Here is a 23,871-nt window from a genome sequence, read left to right as displayed (position 1 = left end):
ACTATAAACTCACATGCTTGGTAAGGGTAGAGGCCATAACTTCTTTGATTTCTCCCAAATGCATGCACATCATTATGCCATCAAAAGGGGAATTCAATCAATATTGATTGTACGCAATATGCAAATTAGAGAGTTAAATCCCATTAAAGTGAACTTAAAAAGGAAAAATCAATTTTCTTATTTAAGTAAATTCACAGAGTCAGAAACTAGAATATACGTTATCAGGGACTGGGGTGAGGGTAGGGAATGGGGAGTTAATATTTAAGTTGTAAAGTATTTCTATTTGGGATGGTATAACATTTGGTCATGGATGGTGGTGATGGTAGTACAACAATATGAATGTAATTAATGGTACTGAAAAATATATTTGAATGTGGTTAAAAGGGGAATTTGGGGTTGTATATTATTACTAGAATAAAAACTTTAAATAATATATCAACAGAAATGTACAGTACAGTGAACCCTAGAGAAAACCAGGGACTTTAGTTAATAGTACAATTATAAAGATATTCTTTCATCAATTGTAGCAAATCTAACACACTAATGGAAGGTGTTAATAATAGGTAGTATACAGTAACTGTTTTTTATGCATGACTTTTCTGTAAACCTACAACTTCTCTAATAAAATAAAAACAAAAACTTGAAAAATATTCTTTATAATTTTGAAAAGATTAAATTCTTTAAGTCTTGTTTTCACAATTAAGAATAACCATGCATTTACAGTAGTCCCCATTAGTCCTGGGTAACAAAATTGGAAGATGGGGATAAATGAAGAATACCACAATATAAAACTTTTTTCCCTCTTCCATTCAGTTCAGTTATGAACAGTCTCTACACTCAATACTAAATTGAAATGTTAGTAATTAGTGAGCACATACATTAAACTCATTAGCCTCACCCAGGACCTGAAATTAAAACATTATCACCTTCATCATTTCTATTTTTAGTTGTTTTTTAACAGATTTGAAGTGAGCTAAAAGGGGCAACTGTTTCTCAGAGACTTTTTAAGAATGTGTATTCATGGATCTACGGCAATTCTGGAGATCCCTTCTTACAGGTTTCAGTAACAGAGAAGCTGTAAACTGTAATATAAAGGTTGTACGGAAGAAAGTGTTCTTAAACTATTTAGGTAAAGGCTTTATATAATTTAATCATTCCTTCTAAAGGGGAGAACTGTTCACTTTATTTTAACAATAGTCAAAATGATTTACATGTCTATGACAATTTTTCTTGAGGTCATAATTTTAGAAATGTCTTTGACTTATGGTGTTATGCAAGCAACGCGCAAAGATGTAAGACAGAGATCAAATATCCCAGGATATAATGAACAGTAATAAAAGCAAGGTCATTTTCAGCTCCACATGCTCCATTCTTCCACAATGGTGCAATTCAGGCCAGACTGGTTTTAAAGGAGTCCATTAGAACCATCCTCATTCCTGTAAAATTAGTCATATCATCAATACGACATTTGCCTTTGACTATTTGAAGCCTTTATTCCAACCTCCTTCTGGAAGTTTCACTCCCTCCTCAGTATTCTTGGGAACTATGTAGTGAGTTCAAAAATCTGCAAACACTATAGTATAAGCTGACTTAGAGGAACTCCAACTTCACTTTCTCCCAAAGGAGGGTTTTCCAAAGAGAATTGTTGCTATTAGTTCTAAAACTTGATGAGAATCTTGAGAACTACCTAATTTCATATTGGTCTATTTTCTGAGATCTGAATAGTTGTACTTTGTGCAGATATAACTAAGCTCCCACCCTCATATACAGGGGACTGCTGAGAAAAAGTTTCTTTTGGAAACTTTACCACCAGCTACATCCAAGGCATGTTTTTACATCTCTGTTATCATAAGGTTTGTGCTTTTAATTGCTCTCTCATATTCTTATCCCTAACTGCTTTCTGATTTCTCTATTCATCAATCAACTCTCAATTGTTCCCTTCTTCCAAATTTTTACATTTTTTATTCCTAGAACCCTACTCCATGGTTACATAATTCCATTACTTTCTATCATCAACCTAATTGTATTAACTGATACTTGTTGCTACCTTGAGGACACAACTGCTCCACTTGCCCTCCCAGATGGATACAAGTCATTCTTCCACGTTCTGATTTTCTATAAGTCTACAAATAGGAAATACTGTGCTTATTCATCAAAGCTATTTCCAGTAAAATATTCCTTACCTTATATTAAGAGACCTGTGCTCTTTGGGGCCTTCGAACATCCACAACCATACTGCCCTCCCCCCCTTGCCTTACTGTTGATACCTAATAGCCTCCTATCAGCATTTGATTCATAGTTTTGTTCCTATACTCTAAGTCTTGTCATCAACCACTTCTAAAATCCACTTGGAAAACCCATTTTACTCTCTACTAAGTGTTTCTCAAAGTACTATTCACCTACACCAGAATCTTCTTAGCTGCTTTTTAAAATGCAGATCCCTGGGTACCACATACTGTTCTGAATCAGAATATCTGGGGACAAGGCCCAAGAATCAAATGAAAATACAGAGACTGTCAGAGTGGTTATGAAAACAAAATCTAACTATACCTTACTAATGAGACACATCTATATATAAGAACACAGAAAATATGAAAGTTAAAAGATGGTAACAAGACACACCATGCAAATATTAAGCAGAAAAAAAGCTGTTTCAGCTATTTTAACATGAAGCAAAATAGACTTCAAGGAAAGATACAGAGAAGGCATACACAATGATAAAATGTTAAATCCTTCGGGAAATTGCAACAACCTGAAATTAGTATAGCCTAATAATATAACCTCAAAATACATAAATAAAAAACTGACAATTAAAAAGTAGACAAATCTACTCTTATGAAGATGGAGATTCTAATACTCATCCTTAACAACTGATGAAAGCAGCAGAAAAAAAATCAGAAGAGATACAAGAGATTTGAACAGAATGATTTAATAAACTTGACCTAATTGACTTATTAGAACACTGCATCCAAAATTATAGAATACACATTCCTTTCAAATGCACATGGACTAGTTACCGAAATTGGCCATATATCAGGAGGGCATAAAGCAAATCTCAACGAATTTCAAATCATTCAGTATACGGTCTCTGAGCACAATAAACTAAAAATAAATAATTAAAAGATTAACATATTCTAAAATGAAGAACTGAAAAAATGAAAATCAGTACACTTCTAAATAACCTGTAATTAACAACGGAAATCAGATATTTGAACTGAACAAAAATGAACAAAATTTCAGGGGTGCAGCTAAAGCTGTGTTTATTTTTTTAAAGATTTATTTTTTATTTATTTCTCTCCCCCTGCCCCCAGCTGTCTGCTCTCTGTGTCCATTTGCTGTGTGTTCTTCTGTTACTGCTTCTATCCTTATCAGCTGCACTGGGAATCTGTATTTCTTTTTGTTGCATCATCTTGTTGTATCAGCTCTGTGTGTGTGCGCGTCATTCTTGGGCAGGCTGCACTTTCTTTCACGCTGGGCGGCTCTCCTTACAGGGAGCACTCCTTGTGAGTAGGGCTCCCTTACGTGGGGGACACCCCTGTGTGGTACAGCACTCTTTGCACGCATCAGCACCGTGCATGGGCCAGCTCCACACTGGTCAAGGAGGCCTGGGTTTTGAACCTTGGACCTCCCATGTGGTAGGCCCTATTCACTGGGGCAAGTCCGCTTCCCTAAAGCTGTGTTTATAGAGAAATTTTAGAGCTTTAGAACTCTAAATTTAGCACCTGACCACATCAATGAAACTGCCCATTTCTGGTCAGAAAAAAGAGCAAATTAAACCCAAAGTAAATGTGGATATAATAAAGATAAAGGCAGAGAGTAATAAAATAGAACACAAACATAACCGAGAGAAAATCAACAAAGCCAGAGGCTGGTCCTTGACAGATTGTTGGGAAGACTGATTAAGAAAATAAGAGAAAAGCTACTAATTACCCATACCAGGAATGAAAAAGGGACTATTACCATAGATAAACAGGTATTAAAAGTAAATAAGAGAATATGAAAACACTGACAATTTACATAAAATGAACATTCTTTCAAAAACATGGTACCAAAATTGAAACAAGAAATATAGTTATTTTCATATTTTTTAACTATTAATGAAAGTGAGTACTATTTAAAAACTTCCCACAAAGAAAACCAGATGGTTCACCTATGAATTCTTTCAAATACTGATGGAAGAAAGAACACCATTCTTATGCAAATTCTTCCAGAGAATAGATATAGAGATATAGAAGATATAGAGATAAGAGATAAAACTCATTTTCTGATCCCTGATCCTGAAACTTCACAAAGAAGATTATAAGAAAGGAAAATGATAGGCCAATCTTTCTCATAGATGTAGATGCAAATATCGGAAAAAATATTAGCAAACTGAACCTAGTGATATGTGAAAGAGTACTATGTCATGACTAAGTCGGATTTATTCCAAGATTGCAAAATTTGCTTAATATTTAACAATCAACATAATTTACCACAGTAACAGAATAAAGCAGGAAAATCATGATTATCCTGAAAAAGCAACTGATAAAATCCAATACCTACTTGTAATAAAATTCTCATCAAAACAGGAATACAAGGGAACTTTTAAAATCTGATAAAGTGCACCTACAAAAAATCCTACAGCAAGCATTATACTTAATATTATATTGAAAATTTCCCGAGATTGAGAATGAGACAAACCAGATGCCCATTATTACTGCTTCCGTTCATTTCAATAACATGAGAGAAAAAAGCACAAAAATCCCCAGAGAAAATGTAAATAGCATGAATAAACTGGGCTCTAGGTGGGGTTGGAAATAAAAGGCAGGAGAGAGTAAAGGGAGCCAGAAAACTGAACCAAGTTCAATTTTAACTTCAAACTAAAAAGCATTAAAGCACAATTTTGCATCTTTTAAGCATCTCTGGACTTCTCAACAAACCTGCAGGTTAGATAAGAGCAAGTATTATTTATCTCCATTTTGCAGATGAGGTAACTAAAGCTCAGAGAGGTAAACCTTCTGGCTGAAATTCATTCTTTAATAAACAAAAGGCAATACAGGGATTGACCCAGGACATGGAAGTTCAAACTTAAGTTTCTTTTCAGTATGTCATGCTCTCTCACAGAAAGGGAGCTTAGAAAATAATCCAAAGGTAAATTTGTATGGAATTTGGTATTTTTCTCTCAAACCAAAATAAAATTGATAATTGAACTCATTAGCTAAGACTTATTTTACTTTCCTATCTAGGACTTTGGGCAACATGATATGCTGAAATGACACAGACAGGTTTTCTCCTACTGAAAACTCACAGAAATGCTGAAAATGTTTTTTTCTTTCTTTTTTTTTAAGAGGACAAGCTCATGAGATAGACAAAGAAACCTCCAAATGCCAGAAATGAAGAACTGAAAAAAATTAAAATTAGAATGAGACGTGAGAACTGATCCAGATTCAGGCATAGCCCTTGGGGGCTGGAGTTCAAGTGCCTATCCAGGAATAGCAGATTCGTTTTCCAGCTTTTAAAACAAGTAATATATGGGTGAGTGATAAATACTAGATTGTAGCTCCCTTTATGAAATCTGGATCCTTGATGTGCTGCCCACTTTGTCCAGTGGCTCAGGGAAGTGGCAAAAATATACTGTCAGGGTTCCTGGGTAGGGCTGTTAAAGAGATATGGAAACTTCAGGACTGTGTCACACAAGGAAATTTACACTATCTAGGTGGCATGGAAACTCTCAGCTAAGAAATTAACCTAAAAACTGGTCACAGACCATGGAAATCCCTAGGGCCCTAGCAACAATGTAAAGGCACTGTATAAGGATATCTTCACAACAGAGCATACAGGACCTTCACAGGGGGAGTAAAAAATTCTGTTGAAGATGTGATCATCTTCAAAGAATTACAAATCACACAACAAGATACATTTCTATGAGGAAGAGTCAACATACACAGCAAGTAGGCTATCTATCCCTCAATACAAGAAATACTATAACAATCCAAAAGAAACCATAAAATAAGTATGTATTTAAATTATTTAAGTAAAAACTAGCAGCCATAATGAAACATTGGGATACTCTGAAAAATTCTGACATTTGTAAAAGAGCCAAAGGAACATCTACCAATTAAAAATTATAGTTACTGAAGTGAAACCCTGAGTGGATCTATTAAAAAGTAGATTAGACATAGCTGAAGAGGTTCTTAGTTAACTGGAAGGCAGATATGAGGATACTACCCAGAATGCAAACACAGAACTAAAGAGAAAACATGAAAAAGCAATTAAGAGATATAGAGGACAAAAATCTAATACGAGTTCAAAAGAAAAGGATAAAGGGAACAGAGGAAGGAAATTAAGCAGATAATAGTTAATAATTCTGAAAAACAAGACACGAGAAGCACAACAAACTCTGGATAGAATGAGTAAAAACTAATCTACACCTACCACACATAGGTTAACAAAACTGCAGAACACCAAAGATTAAAAAAAAAATTTAAAAAGCAACTAGAGAGAAGAAATTATCTTATAAAGGAATAATAAGTAGGTTGACAGATTTCTAATTAGCAGCAATATAAGTCAAAGACTATGGAACGAAAGCTTCAAAGAACTGAAAGAAAATAACTGGCAATCTAGCTAACTATCATTCCTTCCCTATTTGTTTTTTTACCCTCAATATTTATTTATTTATCTATTTATTTACTTTTATGGTGGATTTACTTTTTTAATATGTGTATTTTATTTATTTTTAAAAGATAGTTAAGATTACATAAAATGGGGAAGCGGACTTGGCCCAGTGGTTAGGGCATCCGTCTACCATATGGGAGGTCCACGGTTCAAACCCTGGGCCTCCTTGACCCGTGTGCAGCTGGCCCACGCACAGTGATGATGCGCGCAAAGAGTGCCATGCCACGCAGGGGTGTCCCCTGCGTAGGGGAGCCCCACGCGCAAGGAGTGTGCCCCGTATGGAGAGCCACCCAGTGTGAAAGAAAGTTAAGCCTGCCCAGGAATGGCGCCGCACACATGGAGAGCTGACACAACAAGATGACACAACAAAAAAAGAAACACAGATTCCTGTGCCTCTGACAATAACAGAAGCAGACAAAGAACACGCAACAAACAAGACACAGAGAACAAACAATGGGGGAGGGGAGAGGGGAGAGAAATAAATAAATATAAATAAATCTTAAAAAAAAAAGATTACATAAAATGTTACATAAAAAAATATAAGGGATTCCCATATGCTCCATTACCCCCAATTTGTTTTTTTAACTCAAAGAAAAAGGGAGGTACGCCAGCAAAAGAAAGACTTGCTCAGGACCAGCCGGGATTAGCAAAGACCAGCAATATCTGGGAAGATATTTAATTTAATTAGTAGAAATGTCCTGTGTATGGGACATTTAGATATGGGACTCCAAAAGTTTTTGCCTTTATACTATATTTCCAGCCAAAATTTGGCTGTTTTAGTGGCACAGGCTTAGAGACAATAGTAAACTCTAGATATATAGCACATTAACTAAAACTGAGGTCTCTGGAACCAGACTGAGTTCAAATGTTGGCTCTGATTCTTATGAGCTGAGTGAATCTGGCCAAGTTATTTTATTTCTCTATGCCTTAGTTTCTTCAGCTTTATCTCACAGTTTAAAAAAGTTTAAATAAGCAGACATGTAAAGCATTTTACTTAGTGTTTGAGACATAGTAGGTGCTTAATAAATCCCAGCTATTATTATTATGACTTAATCTTGGCTACAGTACTGTAATATGATCACGTAGTTTGAAAGAGTTATTACTTTAATATGGCTGTTTAAAAACTAAAATATGAACGGAACATACTCTGACATCCACTGAGCAGCCCACAGTCCATGATGGATTTCCCAGCACTTGGTTTTGGCATAGAAGATGAACTAGTGAAGATTTCCCAACTCCTGTAAAAGATATAAGAACTCTATTCATGTACATATAAAAGATACAGTGAAATATATTCTGGCAAGAGTACAACTGAGAATATACAGTAATAATGATATGCCAAGTGCAATAATTTAAACTGTATTTAAACTGTACTAACAATACAATAAACTATTGAATAAAGTGAATAAGATGGTTGTAAGCAATGGCTCAATTTTAGTGAGCATCCAAATCAGTTAAAACACAGATTGCCAGGCCCCTCTCCCAGAGCTTGATGCAGCAGGTAAGACCCATGAATTAACTGCTTTAGGAGATAAGTCTTAGCTCTCACTTGATGAAACTAAACAGTAAGCACAGATGAAGTGCTAGGGTCACAGTTGCTAGGAATAGCACCTATTCATTTCTTTAAGATTTTGGGTGGTGGTGTGTTTCTGATTTTATGTTATTACCATTAGAGCTAAATTTGATTAAAAGAATGTACATGGTTTGCTGGGGGTTGGGGAAGGCCCAATATAATTAAATAAATCTCAGTGCCAAATATAGCTGTAGTATGTTGAAGTCCATCCCTAATCTCTAAAAGAACAAAGAACAAATTCTGTGTTTGTTGGTGAGCCTTTCAGGAAGTTATCAAATGCTTCTACAGAGTACAAAAAGAGTCTCTAAATCTCAAGTCATCCCTTTATATACTTGTGAAATCCTCAAAATTTCATGGGGAGAATAAGCTTTTAGTCAAAGGTAAACTTTGAAGCTTAAATACAAAGGCAAATGTAGTTTAAAAAATGTAGCTGTTAAAAGGGAACTGACAAAAAGACGGTAACTGATGTGGCACATACAGCCTACCATTAGTGAATGTGTGACAAGATCGCAATCATTTTCCTACAGGGCAAAGGGTGTCTTCTGTTTTACAACTAAACTAGGACAGAGAAAGTTTATTATCTAATTCACTGATTCCAGTTATAATCCCCACACCTAATATATATCACACTTCCTAGTACGTAGTAGGCACTCAAGTAATGGAGGTGTGGAGAATAATTCTACTAGTTCCAACAGTATGTAAACATGAAGAAATTGTTAGATACAACAGAAAGAGGGAAAAGTAGGTAAGAGCTAACACCCATTATACATATCACGAAGAAGTTTTACCAAATGCTCTGGATTCCAGGCTTAAATCTACTTAGTGATATTCTTGCCAAGTCTCTTGCCCAATACCTTGTTTTTTTTCATGTGTAAAAGCAAGCAATCTGAGTAACTTCAGTGCCACTTCAAACTTCATGATAGACAAACCAGAGTTGACATAGTTGGTTTACGCTCATAGAATTTCATAATGCAACTTTCTTAGGGGAGTATTAAATAATGCTGTGAAATATTTTGCAATCCAAAAATATTCAGGCAATGTGAAACACCCCCCCTATCCTCCCTGCCCCTCCCAATTTTATGGAGAGTTTCAGTAAGGTTAGTTTTCAAACTTTTTAAAGTGTGTTCTCTCCACCTCTAAGCATCTAGCACAATGTCTTTGCCCACAGCACACATTTTCAAAGGTCAATTCCAGAAAAGCACATCCATTAAATGCAAATTTAACATTTATTCCAGGTTCTTAGATAGCATGGGATTGGGGGTCACGGTGGGGAGAAGGGGATCAGAGGTAGAGGGAGAATAGCAGACTTTAATGCTAGTTCTCAAATTTTCAAGGTGTCAAATGAATAATTTCATAATCAGGCTTCAACTGGGCTCAGCATTAAACACTAGCTGCTCCAGAACGAGTCTTAATTTCTCTACTTCTCAAAATCTATGAATAAATTTCAATTAAGATTATACGAGAAAGGGAATCAAGAAGCCCAATTGAGGGTAAAATATGACCACACGCTATTTCATAGTTTAGTTTTCAAGAGGGTGGATTCTGGGGTTCAAACTGGTTCTTCAACCCCTCCCCCCCTCTTTCCGTAAAACCGCATAATGGGGCTAATTTTACTAATACCGGAGTGCAAGGCACTTGAACAACGTCATTTTTTGGTGCACGTTTGACTTCCTTAATGAACAAAGTCAATTCAAGGTACGGTCCTACTAATCTCTGTACCCCTAGCTCGGCTCCCAATACAATACACAACGACTGCCTCTCTTGAAAAAAAAAAAAAAAAAGGGAATTGATGATACTCTAGGCTGGGGTAGCCGGGACACAGGAACAGAACTCTGCGAAAGCGGAGAACCGCTGAGGCTCGACGCTCCCATCCACACGACGCTGCCGTCTCGTCAAATGGAGCAAAGTCCTCTGGGAAGTGTAGTTTTTAAGCCTTGTGAGCGACTTCGGCCGCAGGACGAAGAGCCAAGAAGTTGGGGGACAAGCAGTAAAGAGGGAGTATTAACCGATAATTCAAAAATGTCGGGAGCTCCAGAGGTGGGTCAAGCCACTCACCTGAGTCCCCCAACACCAGCACCTTCACTCGATCCAGGGAAGCCATCTTGCCACTGTCTTCCCGGGGTCAACGCCACTTCTGGGGCGCTAAGCCAATCAGAGCTGGGCCTGGAGGGCAGAGCCTTCAATTTCATTGGCCGGTTAGAGCGGGCCTGCCGTGATTGAAGGCTTTACTGTCCTGATTGGTCGGCCTGGGTGAATGTAGGAGGTGGTGTTCAAAGTTTGTCGCAGGAATGAGGCGTTTTCCTTGTCTCACAGGTGGCGTAGTAGATCGTTAAACCCGGTAGTTGAGGCGCTGAAGGAAGCTGTAGTGGAAGTGTTCGAGGATTCGCTTCGGTAAACCTTATTCCCAATTCCTTGTTCCAGGTTCCCTTGCTCGGGGTCGCATTTCAGGCTTTTTTTTACCTTTTCACTCCTCTCACCTTAACCACCCTCCGCTCTTTACCACCACTCTTAACTTGGATCTCTTGGTCCTTCAAAGAACCATTGACCTCGGAGCGGCCCTTATGCGATCACAACTGGGAGAGTCCAAGGGAGTTTGGGGTATCGCAGTGGGGAGGAATGAACATTACTGAACCCGGTATGGGAGGCAGCTGGGTCCGGAGGTTTGCCGGGAAACATATGAAAGGGGACGATGAAATATGGTAACTGAGAAAACAGCAGTTAGGTGTATAGAATCCAAGTTATTCTCGAACTGAAGTAATATACTGAAGTAATCTAGTTAGATTCCTCGCATACTCTCCCTTCTTTTATTCTATACCCTGCAGTGGGCATAATATTCTAAAATCGTGAATTTGGTTCCTTTCCCTTCTCAAAACTGTTTTAGGTTTAACAAAAGGTTGTGCAGAAGCCTGTGTTTTTTTTCCTGAAAGCAGGACGGGAGGAGGTGAATCGTGGAGGAGGTAGGGTGGGCATGTTGGAAGAACACGTGCTTAGGAGACATGTTGAAAGTTTTATGGAAATAATTGACTAGCCATGCCGGATCCTGGGAATTCAGTGGTAAACATGATGAAGCCCTACTCCCAACATACCGTTTTGAGGGTAGGGAGAGATGTGGAACAGGCAGAAGTCTACTCAGTGCATCTGAAGAAAGGGAAAGAGCTGTGGAAACATGTGAAAGGGGATCATTGTAACCTACCATGAGGAATATTTGGGAAGGCCTCTGAGAGGAAATGTTATTTGAAATTTGAAGGATAATTACAAGAAGGAGGTTTGGGCTTAGCTTTTGGGGCAGAGGGAACAGCGTGCGTAAAGGCTTTGAAGTGGGCAAAAGTCTGTATGGTTCATGAAATGAAAAGAATGCCAGTGTGGCTGGAGATGAGGCTGACAAAGGTGGAAAGAGGGCAGAGAATACTTGATTTCAAATATTTCTCTAGCTCTGTACCTGGTGAGCAGTAGACCTTAAATGCTTGTATGATTAGAATACATGTGGCCAAAAAAACCCAAAACCAACCTGTCTTGGGTGTCTAGGCTGTGCTGGGTAGGGGTGAGACTGTCAGATACTGATGGACTATAAAAATAAAAAGGGAAAACAAGAGCTGGCCCTCAAGGTCACACACTCAGAAGTCCAGCCAAGCTCCTTCCCTGTCTAACAGTGTCAAATGCTATTTATCTTCAGCTTATTATTTGCCTATGGCAACCTGGTCTCCTTTTTTTCCTCAGATATTTCCAATTTTCAAGAGGAGCTGGAATTTGAATATGAAATTTCACAATTTTTAAATGTTGGTAACTATTTCAGCAAATTTTCAAAACATTCTTTGGATCAAACAAAATGTGTGTAGGCTGCCAGTTTGAAACCTCTCATCTAAGTGACTTGAGATGGCAGAGATTGAGTAGGAGATTCAACAGGAATGGGGAAGTAGAAGTGGTGGAGGAGAGACGGCAATGATCAAGCAGGAGAATTTCAGAATGCAGAGACTTTGAACATAGTGGCACAGTCCTGACTTGTTCCCCAGTTCATTTGTTTTGTTCAGCTCTCTGTTGTACATCTTTACTGGAATATAAAGTGGTTTTTCCTCAAAGATAAACATCTCAAAGTGAATGCCTTATCTCTTCAAAACCTATTTCTCATAGTTGATTTTGTTTCTGTAATGTTTCATTCACCCTTCCTTTTGCAATTTTTTGCTCTCTTCCTTAGTTTTGACTTGATTACTACAGCTGCTAATACTTCCACTTGCTCTTTGCTTTCACTTACTTTAATCCATTCCTTATATTGTTCTAAGAGTCACTTTAAAAATAGGAATCTTAATAATGCCAGTGCTTTGTTGTATTCTATGATGGTGCCAGCCCTGAAAGCAGAGAGTTTTACATTAATTATTTAATTTAATCCATATATCAACCCTATGAGGAAGGCACTGTTAATCACTTTTTATATGTGGAAACTGAGTTTGGGAATTTTCCAGGGTCACAGGGCTGGAAGTAGTGGAACTGTGATTGAAAGCCCAAAAGTATTGGAGTACAGAGTCCTTATGGCACTGTCTTGCATAAATCCTCAGGGTTCCCTGAGGTATCGGGCAAAAAAACAAAAATAAAAACAAAAAAACAGGCTGAGTGTTAAGTGACACAGGGACTTCCCTATGTAAAATGTGCATTGGAGTGATATAGCCAGTTTATCAGTGGTCGGTGACTTCTGCTGTACATTGGGGCCACTTAAAGAGCTTTTAAAATTAGTGCGATACCTAACCTGGCCTTCCCAGACATTCTGAGAACAGAATCCCCGGGAATGGGGCCCAGGGTTGTTGTTATTCTCCAGATGATTCTGCTTTAAAGCTAGGGTTGAGAACCATTGGTCGGGAGCATGGAGTGTATGTGTGGTAGAGGAAGAAGGGGGAAAGATACATTAGTAAGAAATAATACCGGAAAGTTGGATTAGAAGAATATCATTGATCATGCTAAGGTGTTTATTCTGTAGGTAATAAAGAGTCATTAAGGTGTGTGCAGATGGATGTTTTGTGGGAGAATGCCCAGATGTGTGTTTTAGGAAACACAGCAGTGTGAAAGAAAGGCTAGAGGGGGAGGCCGGGGCATGTAATAGGTGAGATGATATTCAGGGCAGGGGCAATAGAAAAGGTGTGATTAGAGAGGCATCAGGGTTTCAGCAGATTACATTTGGTACATTAAGGGGAAGATAACTGAATGTTCAAGAATAATGAGAATTGAGAAAGACTTTACTTAAAATTAGGGTGGCTACTTAAAATTAGGGTGGCCCTATTTCCAGTTCTTCTGGAATAATCCCAGTTTATGCCTGTTGTAGATGGAGTTCCTGCTGTTAATTATTTTTAGCAATGCCATCCATTCTCAAGTGCCCCAGTTTGGACAATTAGTATTTTATACTCAATGGATATTGAGGTTGAAAATATCAGGTATTATTTCTTTAGCGTAAGAGTCTTTAGAGACATACTGGACACAATCAGCTTTTGATTACACATGCTAATGTATAGTAGCATGTCATATAATTCCGTAAAGTAGTTTAAAAGTTATGTGATGACAGAAATTCTAGACTAGGAGAACACAAAGAACAGGTTTGAACTGAACCTATGGGATGGAAAGACAAAACATTAGCTAGGTAACTAGTAGAAATGCAGTTTCTGCAGGAAAATCCTGGATTATTTCTTAAGAAGTTTATGTTATTTGCATCTTACCTGTCCAAGGAAGTCTTACTCAATAAATAAACATTAAACACTGTTGAAATTTTAACTGTTGAAAACTAGTCAGTTAGCACTTGCTTTGTGACACTAAATCTTGCCCAAGACTGAAAATGTTTTGATGGCTCATTTTCTCTGCAAAGTAGAAACAACTTTTCTTGCTGTCAGCTTGCATAGTTTGGCTTTTTTGAATTTGGTACATTTAAATTCATTCAGATTTCATCTTATCTTTTAACCTTCTACTTCATGATCTTCCAATCCTAACAATTCTTAGAAATACCCTTTTTTTTTCCCTTCTCATGTTCCTTGTTTTGGGTTATTCCATTTCTTCTACCTGGAAGGCATTACTTTCCCCTAGTTCCTCATATCCCAGACTTTTCTAGACTATAATGCAAGTGGATGCTTAGTAACTCTTCATCAAATTAATACTTTAGTCCATTTTGGGGACAATTAGAAGTAGGGGGATGATCTGCTTTTAAACGATTAGTTTGGACTTGTGATAATTGTTATTTTGACATTTGTCTGGCATTCTTTGGTCTTTTGGATGCTTCTGAAGCCCATGTGTTGTATACTGCTAATGAAAATGTAAAACAAAACAAAAGACCAAAACTGGATTCAAGTACAATATGTAGACCAAATCAGAGAGGGAAACAAAATGCGCCAAGTAGAATGCTATGATACTTCTTTGGTGTATCCCAAGCACTTTCCTGGCATCCTTAAACTTTAAGATGAAGGGAACGCTTTAGGACCAAATGTTTGGGTCAGGGAAACTAAACTGCTGCTAAAGTTTGTTTTTTTGTTTGGTCTGAGAGTAGATATTTAAGGTGTTCCACAAATTCTAATCACTATTGTAGTCACAGTTCGCCTGAGGTATGCATGAGGACCTGCATAATTAACCTCTAAAAGAAGTGAAAGTGTCTTTTTTCTCACCTACATATGTAGGTTTGAGAAAAATTGGAAGAATGTTTAGTAAATAGGTAGAGAAGAATGAATTTATAGGTGAGTGAAAAGAGAAGTTGTCAGTGAAGTATCCACAGAATCTAAATTTGCTAGGAGTAAATTCAACCATTCCACATGCATTTTAGAGCTAACTGTAAACGGGGGACATTTTGGAAGTTTGTGGGAGCATGGTTTGGTTGTCATAGTGTTTGAGAATCTGCTGCTGGTACTTAATGGGTGGCAACTAGCAGTTGTCCTTGCTAGATTTCTTCCAAAGCATAAGATAGTTCCATACAATAAAGAATGATCCACCCAGTGTTCTTTTCTTATATCCTACTGGATATTCCTGTAAGAGAATGATTTAAATTTAAGCCCATAACCCAAGTCCTGTTTTACAAAGTAACATGAAGTATTTTTGTGTTGTCTTAGTATTTAATGAATATCTTCTTATTCAAGCATCCACTTAAACTTCTGCTTTTTCAATTTTCTTTACTTTTTGCATAAATGGCTTCTAATCTTTGCTCTTCACCAAACTTTATCATTATATATGGGTGCAAGCATATGGCTACTTCATTATCTCTTTTTGTGTGTTGTCATTGCCTGAGTATTAACAATTTGAAGTAAATATTTTGTTATAAATAACTTTCCTTTATTACTGGTAAGGCATTATATTCCTACCTACCCACCCTCAATATGTGTATAGGTTGACTACTTAGGAATTTCCTTTTAGTGTTAATACTGTAGATATAAAAATACTTCTTATCAAAAGGAGTATTGGATCTGATAGGGTTAATAACCATTGATTTCAAATAAAAGGTTAAGTAGAAATTTATATTAATAACAGAACATGATTTCCTCATTGAGATGGCTGAAAGGGATGTCTGTTAAGAATTTCCCTATGATATAGTGAAATTTCACTTGAAGTTGTCTGTGTGGAAAGCCTGGCTACTTTTAGTTTGAAACATTAAATCAATAAGAAAGCCATCTTTCCTAAGCACTTTACTTACCTTCTTACTTATTCATCACAACCAAATATCCCGTTGAGGTAAATGGTGTTCTCCTTATTTCTCAGAGGTAAAGTATGGCTTGAATTTGTTTAAGGGATTTGCTCAGGATCATGTACCTTTCAAAGCACAGACTCTTAATTCCAAAAGCAATGGCTCTTAAACAACCACATGAATGTCTAGCCTATGTCAGGGCTTTCAAAAGACAGCTTTCTTGGTCATGACATGAGAATTGCTTTGTCCTTCCTGTTGGATATCCTACAGGACATCCAGGATATCCTGGCTATTTTTTTCTTTCTTTCTTTCTTTTTCAAAGGACTGTATGATATTTACCTAATTGGTTATCAGATTTAACTTTGCAAGGTTGGTAAAGTTGCCTTGATCTAAAGTGTTTATTTCTTTCAGTTTTACAACAGTTAATGATTTTGTCGTACAACCCCAACAGGTGATTACTTACGTGTTTATTGGTTTGTTGTGGTTTTATTGTGAGATAGTGATTATGTAAAACATCCTAAAATTTATCTTGGTAAACAAATTTTACTCAGAATAAATGAAGACACTTTCAGGATATGCTGACTCTAGATTTCTCAGGGGGTTTCCAGAACTCCCAAAGATTTATATCTGTAAGAATAGTAAGCACTTCTTTTAGTTTTTTTGTCTGTTTCTGTCTGAGTTAAAGTGGACTCAATATATCATTTTTATGAATAATACTTTTATAAGTAGTTACTTTTTGGAATCAAACACACTGTAGGTTGTGAAAGTAATCATTTAAGAAATATGTCAAGCTTTTTAGGGGTACTCCTTTTTTGTTATTATAGAGGAAAATCTTGCTCTTCTATTAAATGGTTAGGCATTAGAAGTCTTTTAAAACAATGAGCACTTTGTGGCACTTAGTACAGCTACCAATAATGGGTTGATTATTCTGGATTTAAAATGATTACCATGAACCATGCCTACCTAATTTTCTCCTCTTTTTTTTTTTTTTTTTAATTCAGTATATTTGAAGTTGAAGTTTGCTGCTAAAGATGGCAGACCCAGATGTCCTCACTGAGGTTCCTGCAGCATTGAAGAGATTAGCTAAGTATGTGATCCGGGGGTTTTATGGCATTGAGCATGCATTGGCCTTGGATATCTTGATCCGAAATCACTGTGTGAAAGAGGAGGATATGTTGGAGCTGCTCAAGTTTGATCGGAAGCAACTTCGATCGGTTTTAAATAACTTAAAGGGAGACAAGTTCATCAAATGCAGAATGAGGGTAGAGACTGCTGCAGATGGGAAAACCACTCGCCATAACTACTACTTTATCAATTATCGCACTCTTGTTAATGTGGTAAAATATAAATTGGACCACATGAGAAGGAGAATTGAAACTGATGAAAGAGATTCCACCAACAGAGCTTCCTTCAAATGCCCTGTCTGTAGTAGTACTTTTACAGACTTAGAAGCTAATCAACTCTTTGATCCTATGACAGGTAAGGTTTATCCAGTTTATAAATCTTTCTTTTGAGTCGCTTTTAAGATGAAATGTTCATCCTTTTTCTTAAATTGACTCATCTAATTTTTAAACCAATTACGTATATATTATAAAAGTGAGTGGCTTAGTGTGTCAGTGTATAGTCATTCTTAGTCTTACTTTCCTGTTTAGCTGTCATGCTACTTTCAGAAGCTTTTGCGTAGCCTTTCTCCTTTACAAGGAAGTGTACCAGTCCATGGACTGTTCTTTTACTCATGGTCCTCCTGCTCTGCTTCTGCTTGTCATTAACAGGCACAGCCTCATCTCAAGGGTTGACTTCTCTACCACTTGGACACTATTCTGACAACTTTACTTTTGAGCTCTTCTTTGAACAAATAGTTAAGCTCCTACTTGTGCCAGTCACTGCCAGAGAATTATAATACATTGTATTTAAATGCTTTGTTAGTGTAAGTACTAAGTGCTATTAGGAGTATGTAACTAGGGCATCTAATGTGGATTCAAGATTTGGGAAAGAACTCTGGAAGAAGTTAAGTAACAGTTGAGACCTAAAAGATAGTAAGAGTTCACCAGATTATAATTGATGGAAATTTAGGTTGTTTCTATTACTTTTACCTTATGTACAACTGCAATAAATATTCTTACGCCAGTGCCAAAAAATAATAATAATAATTAACCAGATGAAGAAGGTAACCCTTTTCAAGTTAACAAGTAGATAGATATTTAGTGTCTCTTAGAATGAGCCAGATATTAATAGAAGGGAATTATTAACAAAATATAAAATGTTTACTTTCAAGGATTTTTCTTAACAGATTTTGATAAAACATGCATTTTCTAAAAATACAATGTGTCTATCATTAAACATAAGAAACTTTAAAGTGCTGGGTTGTATAGTTACTTTTGTTTTGATGCTATTTGTTGTATTAGTCAGGGTTCTCTAGGGAAACAGTCAACAAGAGATATCTGTCAATAGTGTGCAATTTTATGAGTCTCTCATCCCATGGGGATGCACAAGTCTAGTTTCTTCCGGAAGGGCTGCAACCAGGGACTCCAATGAAGGTGCACTGAAGGTTCTTGACGAGTTCTGGGAGACGTTGGGTGTCCAAAGACGAGCTGGGAAATTTTCTGTCAATGCTGGAATCACCTCTCCTTTTAAGGCATTCAACTGATTGGGTTAAGTCACTCATTGCTTATGCAGTCTCTCTATTTAATGTAATTGAAATCAGCTATCTATGATTTACCACTGCAGTAAAGTCAATGGTGACTATAGTCCATAAATACCCTTATATTACAATTAGCCCAGTGCTTGCTTGACCAAACAATTGGGCACAATTACCTGGCCGAGTTGACACAATAGTCCAACCCTGACATTTGTAAACTGGAAAAGAGGGTATAGACTTGCTAATTACTCTGATCAGTTCTCTCTTTTCTAGAAGCAAAGGTCTATAAAAGAATCAATGCTGCTAAGTTATATTGTCTCTTTATTATGGCTGAATTAAGGAGTATAGGTTAAGAGGACATTCAGGAATTAGATTTAAAGCCTTCTAGACTTTTCTCCTTCCCTGATAAAAAGTTCTTAACTCCAGAACAAGTTCGGGCAGCTCTCTGCTACTGGACAATGAGTCAGTGACCCCTAGATAAGCTCCTCAGCTGCTTCCTAAAATGCTAGACTCAGGAAACTGTTTAGACCTACAGGTATTGTTTTATCAGTGTTACTTCACACATAAGCCAGGGATCTTCCTACTTCAGTTTACAGCTTTTCCACATCCTACCTCTTTTCCCTAATGATTGTAGGAAAAAGATTACAAAACTACAAAATGCTACACAAGACTTTTCATTCAGACTTTGCCTTTAGTGTGTTTCTGGGTTGAACTCACTCTAATTTTTTGATGCTTGATATGTGTAGATCTTTTATTTCATTAAAATTTGATAACCAAGCTTTGTCCTCTAGTCCATGGCTCTAGAAACTCAGACAAACCAACTTGTTTGAGTTCCTGAAATAAGAGAGTTCTGTAAAATCCAAACAAAGACTACCTGATATGAAATTCCTCAAATCAGCAGAATCATATCTTGTGTGTTTTGCAATGCATATTTTAGATTTAGAAAGTTTTCTTGACCATGTAAATAGACTTATCTCTATTTTAGTAATCTCAACCACAGACAATTTAGTTAACAGCACTTCTAAGTTAAGTTCAGCAAGGCGTTTCCCAAAATGAAGGAATGGTCTTATGCTCTTTTTAGGTGTAAGGTTAGATGATACGGAAATAGTTTTATTTTCCATATTTAATTTGAAAATTATACAACTATAATGTGAGAGAAAATTTTGAAGAGAAAAAATGACCTACAAACCCAATAGTCTTTGCATATTACGTCTTGGAATACTTACATATATATTTTTGTATAGTTACAGTCATAGTCTAGAATTTATCATCTCTTGATTCTTTAATGTAGCCCAGACTCTTCTGTTGCTATATAGTGTTCGAAGTGTGTTTTAAAAGGTCTAATTTTCCCCTTTCTTCCTTTCCACTCCTGGGCGCTTTGATTTTGCTTTTTGTTTCTTTTGTTTTGTTTTTGCTAGTATAGATAAGATGCTTTGAATGCCTTTGTATTTAAGTTTTCCCTTAAGAAGAATTCTCAGTAGTGGGAATATTGAACCGAAGGATATAGTTTTAAGACTTTGTAGAAATGTAGATGGGACTGTTTCCTTGTAGATGGGATAAAATTGTTAAATGTTTTAATTAGGAGAAGTTCTATTAGCGAATTCACATAGAGGCCTGGAAATGCCTGTTTAATTAAACTTTGAAGTAAGAGAATTTAAATTAAATTAAATAAAAATAAAAACAAATAAACCTTGTAAGAGTGTATATTTAATAAAACCTTAGAAATAGGAATTTAGAGATTATCTACTCCAATTCATATGATGTGTGCGTGCATGCATGGTTATGCACACAACCTATGTTACATCTTGGGTTTGGAGGATCTTACAAAGTAGTAAATTCAAATCTAGGGATGTATGGGTTGCTTGGATGTTTTAGATTGGTTATTAAGAAAGACTCTTATAGCTGTCATAGAGATTGAACTTGTTTTGTGTAGGTCCATGGAAAAGATTCAGGCAAGTTTATTTTAGGATAGCATAAAGAAGTCTTTAATAATTAACTCTAAAATAAGATATTTGATAAAATAAGTCTAATGAATTTAATTCTTAGGTATAGCCAACAATGGAAATAGGTCCCTAGTGGTGAATTCCAAGCCCCTGGGAATATTCAAGTAGAATATAGTTAGGATATCCATATATGAATTTGGGGTTAAGTCATTGGAATCCTTTCTTCCTTTGTGATTGCAAGTAAAGCTGTTTGATTTAGACCGACCAGTTTGCTGATTCTGACATCATTGAAATTCCCCTTCAGTCTCCTTAACCTGACATTTAAAAAATATTAGGATCCCATATTTGTGAAACTATTAAGGATGTGTTCATAATGTTTGACTTTATAGATCTGGCTACTTTTTTCCTGTCTTCATCTCTTACTACGTAGGACAAGAGATGCCAACTAAGCATTATTTTCAATTACTGAAATGTGAAAAACAAGCATAACATTTTTTTCCAGGATTATTTTGTTTAGTTGCCGAGTGTTCAGTCTTCATCGGAATCTTTCCCAGAATGGGCTTCAATTAGAAATTATTACTAAAAGCTTGAAGGTGAGGTTGGGGGAGGGAGATTATTAGAATAAATTTTAAAACTTCTCAAGTTATAGAAAGACAGTAAAGAGCAAGCATCTTCCCCGTTCCACCCTCCTCCCACCTTGCCAAAGCCTTTAGATCTGATTTTTAAAAAAGAATTTCAGCTGCTTTTGATTTTAGGAGTTGAGAGTTTTAAGTAAGCAATTTTTTGTGCTTTATCTTTTTTGTACTTTGCTGATTACATAGAATCTAACTTACTTGTGAGGAGTTGTTTTTAGTTTTGATGCTAGCATACAATATTCTATTGATTATTTTCTTTTAAATAGTCATATCAAAATCTCAGGCTTTTATCTGCCCTCTAAATGTTGAGATCAATTTGATTTAGGCCTAATTTAGAGAATTTACTGCAAGCTTTAGTATTTATCCAAGTACTGTTGTTCTTCCATTTGTTATTTTCCCTTCAAGGTATAATACATTTTTCACCCTTTATATTGAGTTCCAGAATCTAGGAATAATGCATGATTTGAACAAATCTAGATGTGTGATAAATTGTATCTAGGGGTGTGGTTATATTGTGTAAATTCCAAAATATAGTAAGCCTACTTCTGATTTTTTTTTTTCTTTTTTGCGGGTAAATGAATAATTTGTAGGGTTGTGTGTTCTGCAGTGAATTATTAAAGGTGACTTTTCAAATTTTGTTTTATTACAGGCAAAATAATCATATGAAGTTTGGAAATTAGAATAAATGGTGACTTTTAGATATTTTAAACATTTGACTTAACGTGTAAATATATATCCCCCTCAACAATAAATTTCAGTTGTGAAAAAGACTTGCTAATGTTGACTGTATAAGTTCTGCTTATAGATTAAAAGGGAGTTTAATGCTTTTGGAGAGATTCAGAATAACATATTTTTTTCTAAGAATATGTAAGTAATAAATGAATGTAAACTTATTAAAGACTCAGATGGTAGAAAATGTGTAAAAGATGAGCCAGCCTAGTTTTTCCTCCATATGGCTCCCCAATTCAACCCAGTCCCCACTGTCATCACTTTTCTGAGCTTTAACAACTATTAAGTTTAGTGGCTATCCTGCCAGCCCTTTTACCTTGCATCCCCAATACCTCCCACCCTCATAGCTGAGCCCCTTTGAAATCTATAAAGGTAAACTGATTCGTAAGTAAATATTTTGTTGTTACAAATATGTAAAAGCTATGGTTATTGGTACTTGGTCAACTGATAGAATTGTAATGATTCTTTCTAAAGTACTCTAGTACTTTATTACATTTGGGCCTTTTGCATAATCATTGTGTTCAGTGGACATGTATTTCCAGAAGTTTGGTTTTTTTTTTTAGGATTTGCTAAAATACAATAAAATGACAATGTATTAGAATTCCAGAGTCCTGTCTTCTAGTCTTGGGTTGTGTTTGTAATATTAATTTGCACAAATCCTATAATTATACTACGACTTTATATTTATTTTGGTAGCATGTATAAAAGGATAGGTTCAGTCTACTCTATACCATATGTGATTTTTCTCACATCTAATGTCCTGCCACCCTTGATTTGGAGTGTAGTTGGCATATTAAAAGTATAAAGGAAGGGTTTGGAGTTATTTTATCACTTTTTTTAGAAGTCGATATTAGTCACCTCTGATTAATATGGTAGACTTGGTTAGGAACTGAAACCCCTGGTTATGGTAGTGTTCATGTGGAAAATTTTTGTACTGCTTAATAATGCCATCTTCAGAGACGCATTGTGGCATAATGGAAAATACTATTTACAATTTTTAGGCTGTCTTATTTTCCATAGTTTCCCAATTTATATCCTTTCCCCCTATATACATAGTCCATAAAATATTTAGTGGGAGAAGGAGCAATTCCAAATATGCTTACTAAGATATATGGTGATTGGGATTTTCATAGTGCAATAAAATTAGGCCCATGTGTTGGCATAATACCTTAAAGTTTTTTATTTGTTCCATTATCTCACTAAAATCCTAAGTGTCTATTTTTCATTACTTGGTTTTAACATGGAACAAGGAGTTATTTTGTTTTGGTTTTCCTGGAATCTTTTTGAGTGAGGGGGAATAAAACTTTGTATTGGAAGGTTTTTTCATAGGTTTGTTGAGAAGTTATTCAAGCCATTATCTCTTGCTTAGCTTTTGCACTGCTTTTAGCTAGTCACCTTACTTTCATTCTTGCTGCCCGTGTAGACAGCAAGTGATAACAGCCAGTGATCCTTCTAAAATGCATATCAGGTCATGTTTCTATTGTGAATAGGTCACTCTCCTATTCTTAACCCTTCAAAGCCTTTTCCCCCCTCACTCAGAAAAGTCAAAGTTTTTACCAAAGTCCTTAACAAATTACAGGGCCTTTCATCTAGCCTCCCCTCACCCCTTTTCTCTGACGTTTTTTACAACTCTCTGATGTTCACTTCATAGCAGCCATGCTGGCCATCCTACTTGTGCCTTGCGTGCACCAGGAATGCCTACACTTTACTTGCCTTTGTGCATGCTGTTTCCTCTTGCCCAAACATCTGCATGTGCTTCTTCCTTCTTTCAGGTCCCTACTCAAATGTTACTGTATCAGACAGGACTTCCATGATCTTCCTATATAATATAGAAGCACTCCTTTCCCTTCACACTTTTTACTCCTTATTCCCCTTCCCTGCTTTATTTTTTTCCATAATACTTAACACCCACTGATATCTTTTTCTTGATTAGGTTTATAGAACAATCATGCGTAAAATATATGATTCCCATATACCTCCCTACCACCAACACCTTGCATTGGTGTAGAACATTTGTTAAAGTTGATGACAACACATTTTCATTATTGTACTATTAATTAAAG

At 36.3% G+C, this 23,871-nt stretch overlaps 2 protein-coding genes across 2 annotated transcripts in view; one reads left to right on the top strand and one right to left on the bottom strand.

Moving 5' to 3' along the window:
- The window catches only part of RABL3 (RAB, member of RAS oncogene family like 3), a 51,325-nt gene extending 40,880 nt beyond the window's left edge, over nt 1-10,445 (bottom strand). The window contains exons 1-2 of the mRNA XM_004480762.5: nt 10,283-10,445; nt 7,801-7,892 (exon numbers count right to left, since the gene is read on the bottom strand). Coding sequence (XP_004480819.1) covers nt 7,801-7,892; nt 10,283-10,328 — 138 coding nt within the window. The 5' untranslated portion in view covers nt 10,329-10,445. The remainder of the gene's footprint in view (nt 1-7,800; nt 7,893-10,282) is intronic.
- A 21-nt stretch (nt 10,446-10,466) lies between these two features.
- The window catches only part of GTF2E1 (general transcription factor IIE subunit 1), a 39,990-nt gene continuing 26,585 nt past the window's right edge, over nt 10,467-23,871 (top strand). The window contains exons 1-2 of the mRNA XM_004480761.4: nt 10,467-10,618; nt 16,865-17,342. Of these exons, the coding sequence (XP_004480818.1) occupies nt 16,895-17,342 (448 nt within the window). The 5' untranslated portion in view covers nt 10,467-10,618; nt 16,865-16,894. The remainder of the gene's footprint in view (nt 10,619-16,864; nt 17,343-23,871) is intronic.

Source organism: Dasypus novemcinctus, chromosome 4, assembly GCF_030445035.2.
Source record: "Dasypus novemcinctus isolate mDasNov1 chromosome 4, mDasNov1.1.hap2, whole genome shotgun sequence".
Lineage (NCBI taxonomy): Eukaryota > Metazoa > Chordata > Mammalia > Cingulata > Dasypodidae > Dasypus > Dasypus novemcinctus.
The sequence above is the reverse complement of the archived record's forward strand: the minus strand, read 5'-3'. Positions and strand labels throughout refer to the sequence as shown.